The sequence below is a fragment of the Rhagoletis zephyria genome, unplaced genomic scaffold (genome assembly GCF_001687245.7).
Source record: "Rhagoletis zephyria isolate East Lansing unplaced genomic scaffold, Rhagoletis_zephyria_1.1 Rzeph_scaffold_00104, whole genome shotgun sequence".
Lineage (NCBI taxonomy): Eukaryota > Metazoa > Arthropoda > Insecta > Diptera > Tephritidae > Rhagoletis > Rhagoletis zephyria.
In genome coordinates, this window is record NW_016157188.1 from 501908 (window position 1) to 514093 (window position 12186).

The 12186-nt window shown below is 33.9% G+C and overlaps 1 protein-coding gene across 1 annotated transcript in view; it reads left to right on the top strand.

The window, feature by feature from the left end:
- Positions 1-6690: 6690 nt before the first annotated feature.
- Positions 6691-12186, top strand: part of LOC108377025 (laminin subunit alpha) — a gene marked incomplete at its 3' end in the record, with an annotated part of 18562 nt that continues 13066 nt past the window's right edge. The window contains exons 1-2 of the mRNA XM_017633284.1: positions 6691-7226; positions 10009-10155. Coding sequence (XP_017488773.1) covers positions 6969-7226; positions 10009-10155 — 405 coding nt within the window. The remainder of the gene's footprint in view (positions 7227-10008; positions 10156-12186) is intronic.

Here is a 12186-nt window from a genome sequence, read left to right on the forward strand (position 1 = left end):
GTGTAGGAAGGTTAATAAGTTTTAAGCGACTCGTATAAGGTGGAAGACTATATTGAGAATCCCATCGGAAATTTCTTAAAGCAAAAAGTAGGAATTGTTTTTGAATTGATTCTATCTTGTCTGAGTAAATTTGATACCTTGGATTCCAAACCACCGAGCCGTATTCCAGAATCGGCCTAACTAATGTTGTAAACAGGGTTTTAGTGATATAAGGGTCACTAAATTCTTTTGACCATCGTTTCACAAATGCAAGTACACCTTTAGCCTTGTTGACTGTCACATTAATGTGAAGATTAAAATTAAGCTTAGGATCCATTGTGATACCAAGGTCCACAAAATTGTATACCTGTTCCAGGTTATGGTTACCTATTATATAAGAAACTGGCAGAACAGCTCTTCGCGAGAAGCACATTACTTTACATTTCTTAAGATTTAGAGGCATAAGATTTACTTTACACCAGTAAGCCATGCTGTTTAAGTCTGATTGTAGCAAAGACCTTTCTTTAATTGAAACGTACGATTTATAAAGCTTTACATCATCTGCATACATTAAAATTTTGGAGAATTTTATATCTGTAGAAATATCGTTTATAAAAAGCAAGAACAGAATCGGGCCTAGGTGGCTACCCTGAGGGACTCCTGAAGTAACATCAATGACGTCAGAGATAGTATTTTTAAACAATACCCTTTGTGATCTATCATAGAGGTATGAAGAGATCCAACGTAGAAAATTAGGTGGAAGACCAAGAAGATCAAGTTTATAGATGAGCAACGAGTGGCACACTTTGTCAAATGCTTTACTGAAATCAGTATATATAACATCAACAGTTTTGCTCTCACTAAATGCTTTTGAGATATAGGATGTTAATTCAAGTAAATTTGTAGAAGTTGATTTGCCCTTGCAAAATCCATGTTGAATGTATGAAATGCTTGAAGTGATAGAATTGCAAAATAACTTTTTTTTTTTAAACAATAAAATCGAAAAATTAAAACAAAATTAAATTACATTAAATAAGTTTCTAAAAACTAAATGAAATTAAAAAATATTTTCATTTTTAAAGCAATATAATGTAAAGAAGAAATTAAAAAAGAAAGAAAAAAATTAAATATAAAAGAAAAAAATATATATATATATATATTAAGTTTCTAAAAATTTAATTTTAAAACAATAAAATCTAAAAAATAAAAAATGAAATAACAAAATATTGTGTAGTTCATTTCCATTAAAACTTCACTGTAGTTTATTCCTTTTCAAAAAGCAGAATACAATTGGAAGGGGTAATTCCCCATATTAAGTACAAGCAAACGAAGGTTAAACAATAAATAGTAAGAAATAAATACCCTGCAGAAAAAATGTATGAATTGATTAAAATAACCAACTTCTAGTTAGCTTTTTTGTGGGATGTCGATAAATAACTAATTTGTAATTCGTTATGACAAAACTAACTGTAAGGGTCTCCACCATCCAGTGCGTAGGTAAGTCTTTCGATGTAAGTTAAATATCTAGCACTGTGTTTCTTTAGAGCGTCCAATTTGAATGGAGCCAATTTTAGGACCAAACATAGCGGGAACATTCGGGTACATGAAGAATTTTGTTACGAAGTTGCTCAGAAGCGCTCTGTCGCAGTTTAAAAAAAGTAGGAGCGTAGTAATATTTTTTTCGGATTTTTTCTCCTATTAAAATATGTATATGATGCAATAAAAAAACTTCAGAGCTTAAATATGGCTTCAATCGTAGTTCAAACTAATAAAAACCACTCACAACAAACAAAAATGTAATACACCATTAAATGAGTTAAAGGTTTGTAGCCAAAGTCTTTTGTTTCCAACAGTGCACCAAAGGACAAATTAAAAAAGTTAGTTTCTACCAGGGCTTCTGAGTAAAGGTTTTTTTTCATCGCTTCGCTTGATCATTGTGCGTTGTCGCTGAATGGTTAGGATCGATCCCTTGTCCGAGCAACATTTAAATTAGAAAAGGTTTTTTCTAACAGCGTTCGCTCCTCGGCTGGCAAGCACAAAACCGATAGAAAGCCCAATATCTCAAGAAATATTGATGTTAGCGATTTTGTGTTCTGAAACTTTTTTGTAGAAAATTGAAATTCCTACAAATTCGTCATTTACACTTTTTCTGTAGTTCTTGTTATTTTCGAGATAGGGGCAAGAAAAAAAGAATTTAATGAAAAAATTGGGAATAGTGATCCGTACAACCTCGCTGGAAGCAGCTAGGATTACATCGCAATGGATACTTTTGTAGAGCATTCAATTCTGAAGAAAACCTACCATTGACCAAGATTATACCATAAAATACCTCTGAGCTGTAGACTTTTTAAGAAAAAAAAAACTCAAAGTTTACGTATATTTTATGGGAAATCTTTGCACGCCTTGGGCGAGTACTTAATGTTAATATTAAGGGTTCAAATTTTCAGGGAGCTTTTTTTTAGGTATTTTCCACAAAATTTTGAGGTAGGAGTGAAAAAAAATAGTCGCAAAAAAATCGCCCTAATGTACATGCTTATGTGCGAGAGAAATGTTTGAAAGAAATTGCGCGGGTATTATGTTAGCCTGTTAGGCAATTTATATAAAGCAAAGAAAGTTTTTTGAAATAAGTTTTTCCAAATTTGCTTGTGTTCTGAAGATCTTCGTAACTATGTGCATGTAAGCCTCTTAATAAATGTACACAATACAACAAAAATTTAATAACCTTTTCCATTGCTTCTCTTTCCTCTGCTTTCAAATACTAGATTGTTAAAACTGCTGAACAAAATTTCTACAATATGTAAAATTACATAAAATTAACATTGAAAGAAGTTGGCTAAAGACAACTGGAAATTACTAAGAAATTAAATAAAATAAATTCACTTCGATAAATTGGAATTAAATGCGTTGAGTGAAAAATAAATAACAAACGCCTAAATGTATGCTTGGTAATTTAAATATTTTCTCTTAATTCTGTTAGTCGTGCATAGTGTTGCCAGATCGTTTGAGTGAAAAACCCTTTGTTGCATTCACGAAAATCTTTTGGATAAGAAAATTGACCACACACTTACAAAAACCTCTTGGTAAAGCATAGCGAGTAGCATTTGTTTTTACTATTGGTTTGGTTATTGATTGTTGTACGCATGGGCGTAGCCAGGTTGACACTTCCAAGATTTCCATATACATATGTATATATGAAAAATGGTACCCTTAAATGCTGGCTTAATGGAGTCGAGCCCCAAAGCTATAACGAATATTAATTGGTCCATGTTTTTATGTGGAATTCATTAAAATTAAATGCAAGTAAGAAACAACGCAAATCCAAAAGAAAAAAAAAAAACAAACAAAGCAAGAATTCGTAGGTACATAAAAATTAATAATTAGTCTAGCAAAAAAGTAGTTCGAGAATAATTTATGTGTAATTGTATATCACAACAAAAAAAGTTGGTTATATTTATTTCTAAATTACTTTATTTTTGTTTTGCTTTATGCCATTCCAATTCGTTCCATACCACACCGGCCGGCCGGCTCAGAGTTTATTATGAATGGCCAGAAGAAGTACAAAGAGAATCAGAAATAGCTTGAGCATGTGTGCGAGAGAGTCAAATCGACACGATTTTTATACGCTTGCATTTTCTAAAAAGCAAATGAGAGTTATTGTAAACAAAGCAAAAGTGTTAATAATATGAATATATCTTTGGATTAGTGCATGCACAAGTTATACATACACATGCACTGAGTACAAACATTCATATGTAAACGTAAATAACCATCGCTGAGGCATAAATGGCAGAAAATATTATAATCATTAAAGTTGCGACTTTGGATATGCGGTATATATGTACAAATGTATGTACATACATACATAAAGCGATAAGCGTACACTGAGCATTCCGAATGGAACTAAATTTTTCAGATTTTCATCTTTAAACGCATCTGCTTATACTGGGAAACCATGATACCCATCGCAAATCCTAGTGAACATGGACGTAGCCAGGTAGGGTAGGGTAACTTTCAAATTTTCTTTATATATATATAAAATAGTACCCTGAAATACCAGCTTAATAGGGTCGAGCCCCCCCTAAATTTCATTCTGGCTACGCTGATGCTAATGAAGCCAAGTTCTTTTCAAGCATTTCTTATTTATTTATTTATATTTATAAAATATTAGTGAACTGAACAATATATTTTTACTGACTACTGAACGAGTTTACTTAGAGAGAGAGTAGTAAAGTAGTTAAATAAGAGGGTACGAACTGTTGCATGGGATAGTGATGGATCATGGTTGGGAACATTATTTAACTCTATGAGGGCTCTTGAGAGAGGAGAAAATTTAGAATAATTATACTAAGAAAATTCCACGTAGAACAACTAAACACGGCGTAGGTTCCGAAAAGCGACAATGAACGCTACTTTTTCTAAGAGGGTAGCGCAATCGGCGGAGCTGTTCAAAAGATTTGCAACGAAAGAGCAAGCGAGAAAAGCAAACCTGTGATATAGGGGCTTTAAAGACAAAATCTAACATCGAGATTCGTATGGTGGTATAGGTTTACTAAATTTCAGTCAGCGATAAGCAGATTTGATGAAATTTTTTGAATTCATTCTTTTCGGCTTATATGCGAGGAAATAAGTGGTCTCCAAATAAAACAGGCATACTCAAGCCTAGATCTTACTAGAGAAGTGTATAGCAACTTCATTGTATACGGGTCCGGGTACGCAGAGCTGTGACGCCGGATAGAATCCAACATAGCGTATGATTTCGAAACAATTACATTGCGTGGCTGAAGCTGAAGGCAATATGATCTAGAATAGTGAAATCGGGAATTATATGGAGATGTCGCACCACGCTGGCGTCACTGAGCCGTATTAACGTCACTCTATGCTGGGTTCGCGGACATATCAATATTGAAGGGAATCGAGTCGGCTGATAAGATGGCTAGATGCTGCTCAGAGATGCCAATAGAAGAAGCGAGTAGCTCCGTACTACCACCCTTTAGTGATCACGTTAGGAAAATTAATGAGTACAGGGTGGCCGTGACGAATGACTTGTGGAACAAACGAGAAGACTGTGAGACCATAAGATTATAATGGCCGCGGCTGAGTAGCGAAGTGATAGGGGATATACTGACACTCTAATCGATCTGCAGTAATAGTCCTTACTGGCACCAATGTTCCAACGGGGGCGAATACCAAGGAGTACTCTCTGCGGAGGCTGCCAGGATGAGGATGAGGAAGAGTCAATTTACCACTATCTGCATCGATGTCCAGATCTACAGACGAAGCGAATCAAGTACTTGTTCACGCTTTTTCAACAGTCTAGGCGAAGTAGCAGAGGTGGAACTGTTGGATCTCCTCGGTTTCATCAGGGATAGTAATTGGTTCAGTTAAATAATGACTTAAAAATACTCTTTCGATATAGGTACGTGTCTCCTCCTGACACTCACTAAAAGAAGGCATTCACAATGGACAATTCTGTCTCCGAGTGAAAGTAAGGATTATTCCACACACGCCCTCTTAACCTAATCTAACATACCCAAAAGTCCTTAACCTCACTAACATATTTGAGTGAAACCCCAGAGATATGATAGCACGTAGAGATGGGAATTTGCTTTATCCTAAAGAAAGAGTGAGAACATTTATTAACATTCAAGTTAAGATGACAGCGAACGCACCAAGACACAAGATCAAGCGTTAATGTCTTAAAAAACCCAATGGTTTCAGGGGCGAAAGAGAGTGACTTCTTTTGATCGTGAGGTTTCCGTCCATGTATGTATGTGCGGTTACGTTCGAAGACAATGGAGCTAATTCGCTCGCAAAATGCAATGGGCGCCAGTCTCTACTACGTGTCTTAAAATTGTCTTTGGTAGAGTGATTAGCTTACTAAATAACCTGGAATCGTAACTTTCTACAAAATTTTTGTTTTAGCGCTCCTTTTAACTGGTATGCGAATTTTTTTGTATATTTCAGGATTTTTTAATAATTTTCCTTTCAAGTCTAAAAATCATTTTAAATCTTTACTTTACATTTCATAAATGCCAAACACACGAAAAGCAAATATTAAAGATTATTCTCTGCAAATTTTCTGCTCTTATTTTTGCCCTGAAAAATAACAAAAAGTAAAAAATAATCCTTCCTCAAGACAATAAAATTAAAAAGTTAACTAAAAGTCGTTGCTTTAAAAAAGTAGTCGCTTATCTGTAAACACATTTCACTACTCGCATGTAACTATATACAAACACAAAGATTAATAACTTCTACATTCTTACATACACGCGTACGCACATAAGCAAATTCATTACACACTCTTCAAGAAGTGCAACATAAAATGAAGTATGTACTTACGTTTAAACACTCATCGAAGCAACTAACTCTTATCAGTAACATAATTTTTTATGCAACAAATACCAACTTGACTTTTAGCCTTTGCGCCCATCCAACCGGCCGTATGTTGTGTGTTGCACCAATAATGCGTGCTGTCCGTCGCCACTGCAGTATAATAAACAGCTGAGATTGCAGATAAGCGAAAGCCGCTCGCACAAAGTCATTACAAATACATATATACATATGTAGTACATACAAACCACAAATATGTGTGCACATATAAATACATTTTCATGCTCACAGTGCGATCAACATCTCATCGTCTCATCGATCGACACTCTGTGCCGAAGTCAGAAGGAAAAGATTTGAAAAATTTGAATTCAGTTGCTCGCGGAAGGGCCATCCAGACGGTTGGATAAATGGATGGGCTCCAATAAGAAAAGTGAAAAGTGAAAAGTGAAGAAAAAAGTGCTGGAAGAAAAATGTCTGAAAAGTGAAATTGAAAAAAAAAGATTTATAGAGAAAAGGAAATCAAGTGGATTAGTGCTGATATTAAAGGATATACGCTTAAGAGCGTGGGCGTGTGTGTGTGTGTGAAGTTCCTTCGCTTCAGCTTCAGCCGGAAGGATAAGCTCATTCATAAGCAAAACGAACGAAAATTCAGTGAAAATATGGCATTGCCACAATGGTGGCGTAGCGGCGGCGGTGGCAGCGTGGGTGTGGCACTTTCCTGTGCTCTACTCTTCGCTTGCTGCGGCAGCCTAGTGTTGGCCGAACTAACACCACCATACTTCAATTTGGCTACAGGACGTAAGGTCTATGCATCGGCCACATGTGGTGTGGGTACTGATGGACCGGAATTGTATTGTAAATTGGTGGGCGCTAATACGGAGAATGATCACGTCGATTATTCGGTTATTCAGGGACAGGTAAGAGAAAGAAACCAGGGTATAAAAACTGATTGATTTGTGTACTCTTGGATGAGTGTGATGGTATGGGCAAGAGTGTGTGTGTGTGCGCGATATTTTTGAACCGGAAGCACATACATATGTATATACATATGAAGCCTTATCGTGCCGACTTGTGCCCATAAAAAAAAATTACTTGCTACTTTTTGTATATTTTTCGTAGAACGTTTGGAAATAAAAAGTGTAAAATCATTTTAGACTTAAAGCAATGAGTTAATACTAGCCTTATGTGCAGGTATATTTGTATACCTAAAAATGTATGTATATACATACATTCTTAAATGTACAACTTTTTGTTTATCTAGATGCGCACATTTGTGTTTGTATATCTTTTTTTATTTCTAAATTTTTTTAATGAAGTTGATGCTAATCTAACTGGTTGAGCAAATTTTATTTTGAGTTTTGTTTGTCTAAGGCATTTAGTGTCTACTTATGTGTGTACATATGTATAAGCCCCATGTGTATTTAAGTAGGTACAAACAAAAAGTAAAAAATGAGGCGCACACATTAGCAACATGTGTTTGACTTAAAGATAATTTCCAGAGTATTTTTTGGTTTTAAAATAGAAAATGGTGTGTATCTTGTACATATATAATAAATGCATGTATGTACATGGCTGGAAAATTTCATTATAAACATTGAGTAAATGTGGGTATACATACAGATGTATATGTATAGGGAAAATAAAAAATATTTTAAACGTGCTGTAGAAGTGGAAAAAGGTTCTATTTACAGAACTGTATTGATAACTCTTCATCGAAAAAGGCAAACCAAAGATTTTAATGTATTTTTGTAGCTGAAAGTTCAAGAAAAATCGTGAAAAGTCTTGAAACCCGCCCAAAAATCCAGCAAAGATTACCGAAAAATCCTGGCACAAGCCGAGAAGCAACGGTAAAATCCAGACAAGTTTCGAAAAACCACAAAATTCCACAAAAAATCCCCAAAGATATCTTGAAGTACCCCAAAAAGTCACGTAAATTATGAAAAATCCCAAAGGTTTCCCAAAAAAGTACCAAAAATTAACACATGAAGAATCCCGAAAGGAAAACAAATTACTGCTAATTTGAAAGCATTCAAGAAAATCTCGCAATCTGCCAAAATTTCAGAAAAAATTCTAAAAAGTAAGACACGAAGAATCCTTAAACTTTCCAAAAAAATGGCCGAAAAAAATAAAACTAAATCCCGAAAAAACACGAAGTATCCCGAAAATATCAAGAAAACTTTCAAAAACTCCTAAAAGTGCCCGAAAAAATTTCGAAAAGTACATAAAACAGAAAGAATATCGAAATGGAATGAAAAGCGGTCTCGAAAAATCCAAAAACTTTCGGTAAAAATATCGAAAAGTAAAGCAAGAAAAACCCATAAAAGTCCCGAAAATTATGAAGCATCTCATTTTATTATCAACGCCTAAAAAAAAGCAAACATTTATTAAAAAGTTTTGAATAAATCTCGAAAATCCTGAAAGAACTCCAAAAAGCACCAAGTATTCCGAAAAGTCCTGCCAAAATCCAAAAAAGTCTCGTAAAATCTATAAAAAGGTCGCGAAATTTTAGAAGGTGGGATCCCGTAATGGAAGAACAATTAATAATTCCTAACAAGCCAATAAAATGCCTGGGAATATTCGAAAATTTCCAAAAAGGTTTTGCGAGATCCCAAGAAAATCCCGCTAAGTCACAAAATAATTTTATTATCGGTGTCTAAAAAATAAAATGCAAAAAATCCCGAAAATCCTGAGAAAATATGAAAAGATCTCAAAAGTTTTCAGAAATTCTAAAAAAAAGTTTTCCAAAAAATTTCGAAAAGGAAAAAAGGACTAATAACTAATTCGAAACAATTAAAAACAATCTAGAAAAATCCTCAATACTTTCCGAAATATACCGAAAAATAAGATACTAGGAATCCCGAATGAAAACTACATAACAATAAAAAAAAAAAATTATTTTTATTTATTTTTGCTCTAGGAATATTGTATTTGTTGTAGAAAATGTAATAATAAAGGACATGTCATACGGCACAGAGCAGATTTGAGAACAAAGCTCAACATTCCTTATAGTACCGTAGTCCGTAAAATTCCTACAACTTGGGAACAGCCATGTTCGTACGCCTTAATCAATTCACTCTAGCGAGATTTAGCCACAATCAGCATATCCGCCTGAATTTGCGTCGTCCAGCTTCCAGTTGTCACGTTCTCCGCAAACCTCCTTGCGTGGAATAACGTTGAACTGAGATATGGCGATCAATAGGTCCGATAAAGAGGTCTTTCTCCGATTGGTCAAATTGTTAGATGACCGAAAGATGACATAGGATCATTAAATGAAACGAAGAATATTTCATTGATTTATTTTCGATCCTTTCTATAAATAAACGGTATACAAAACATGAGCAAGGACTTTTTGATCCACCCAATAAGTGAATTACTTTGAGCTTTCTAATTTTTGTTCCATTCAGTATTAATATCTCTGAAAAAGCCTTTTAGACCAATTTTAACCAATCATAAAAGAAATTTGTATGTTATCAGAAGTCAGACCCCATTGGATCCCAGGTTCCATAAATGGTTGCAAATACAAATTTCTTTCCAAATTTTAACTACCGAGACTGTAGTAATATTCAGAATAGAATTTAGTGCTACATGTGTATAAAATTACTACTACATATATACATATATGTGCCTACTTTCTTTATTTTTATATTAAACACCTCTACAAAATATAATTAAAAATTTTATATCATTTTAAAATTACAGGTTTGCGACTATTGTGATCCCAATATACCAGAAAAGAATCATGCAGCTGAATATGCCATCGACGGCACGGAAGCATGGTGGCAGAGCCCGCCACTGTCTCGTGGCATGAAATACAATGAAGTTAATCTGACCATCGATTTTGGACAGGTAAGTTGATGCAAGGAAAAAATACATATATACATACATAAAACATAAGTCAGGCGGTGGCAACAAAACAGACAAAGAATGGCCAGTAGAATGTAGAAAAAAAAATCCATGAAGAAAAAATGTTTTTTTTTTTTTTTTTGACAATCGAGGCGTTCATTTGAAATGCACAATCACGCACGCGATGAGCTGACGAACTTACAACAACAACAAAAAAGAAGACCACTAAAGGCAGATATTTATTCAAGGTATGCAGAGGGGCAGACAGTTATGGAAGAAAAACAAGCAGCCGTGTTGGCGCGTTTCATGACATCAGCCCCAACAGAAAAAAGCGCACATCAATAAGTCGCATAAGAATGTCGAGTATGCGCGGCTGCACAAGGAAAAAACGCATTACAATACCTTCAGCCACAAATACATACATACATATGTATGTATGGGGCTACACAACCTGTATAGTTGGAGCATAAAAATTGGGCCAGTTTGTTGTTGTGTGCGAGATTGTTTTTGTTGACCTTTTTTTTTAATGCGATGCGCATTCTTTAGTTCTTTTCTCTTTTTATTATTATTTTTTTTATACCAACGCGTCAAGCAGATGATACTCATGAAGGATTCTGTTTAAGAAAAAAAAAAACAAAAACACGAATGAAAGTAAAATAAATGCTTGCTGAGCAAAAGTCCAACGAAAGCGTTAACGTGCGCGTCGAAAGAGTAACAAAATGCTTTTGTCTGTGAGCCCTTGCCACAAGCGCATCAAATTTCCCGCCAACCTGTTCACTGATGCGCATGTGCAACGGTCAGCTTTGCTCTGTTTTGTAGTACATTAGTTAAATGCCAGACTGTCATCAGATACCGATGTACATACTGGATTTGAGAAACTTTTGTTGTGGGTAAGCATATATGTGCATCTTTAAAATGTGTGCGAATGTATATTTTTTCACACGGGCAAAGGTAGTGAAAACTTGCTGAGGAAGCAAAATTTTTGCAAAATGTTCCATGGTTGCAGGGATTGTGTATATGTATAAGGCTGGATTTCATGAATGCTGTTGTACAGAATTTTGAATTTGAATTATTCTTATTTTTCTATTGAAAGTAATAAAAATTGTATTTTTTTTCTTCGTAATTATCTATAGAGGTCATCTGGTAAGTAAAGCCCTCTTTGTTAGTGCTTTTAAATTTCAATTCTAATTTAATTTTTTGTCTGACTTCATTTGAAAATGTTGAAAATTTTTAATGCTTTAAAAATTGCTTTCACGCACAATTGCATGAGTTCTCAGTGCTGCCTTCTCCACTAGAATTTGATAAGCCTAACCCGATTCAATATACTCTTAGGTTTACGCATACAAACGCACTTCCGCAATGTTTGCTTTGCCTTTATTGCTTTCCTTACAATAATCCATCCAGACCCAGCAGGAAATAGTCGCTTCCACTAGTGACAGACAATTTTATATGAATAGAATATTTGTACCTACTCGTACAAAAAAAAAAATGTTTCTTTTAAAACAATAAAATCCAAAAACTAATTTGAAAAAGAAAAAAAATTAATATAATAAGCTCCAAAAAGTCAAATAAAATTAAAAAAAAAACATTTTTATTTCTAAAATAGAATTTGTATGTAGATAGCCTAAAAATCAACAAAGGAAATGAATTTGTTCCCAAAAATTAAATTAAATTAAAAAAATACTTTTCTTTTTAAAACAATAAAATCTAAAAGTTCAAAGAAAATTAAAATAAAAAGAGATATTTTTTTTTATTTTTAAAACAGTATAACGTAAAAATCAAAAGAGAAAAAAATTAGTTCCTGAAAATTATATGAAACTTAAAAAATATCTTCTTCTTTTCGAAACAATTAAATCTAAAAATTAAAAGAAAATTAATTAAAGAAGAAAAAAATATAAGTTCCTAAAAATTAAATGAAATTAAAACAATAAAATCGGAAAATTATATTTAATAAAAGAAAAAAATTAATAAATATTTGTTTCTACTCGTACATAACGGGTGATTTTTTTGAGGTTAGGATTTTCATGCATTAGT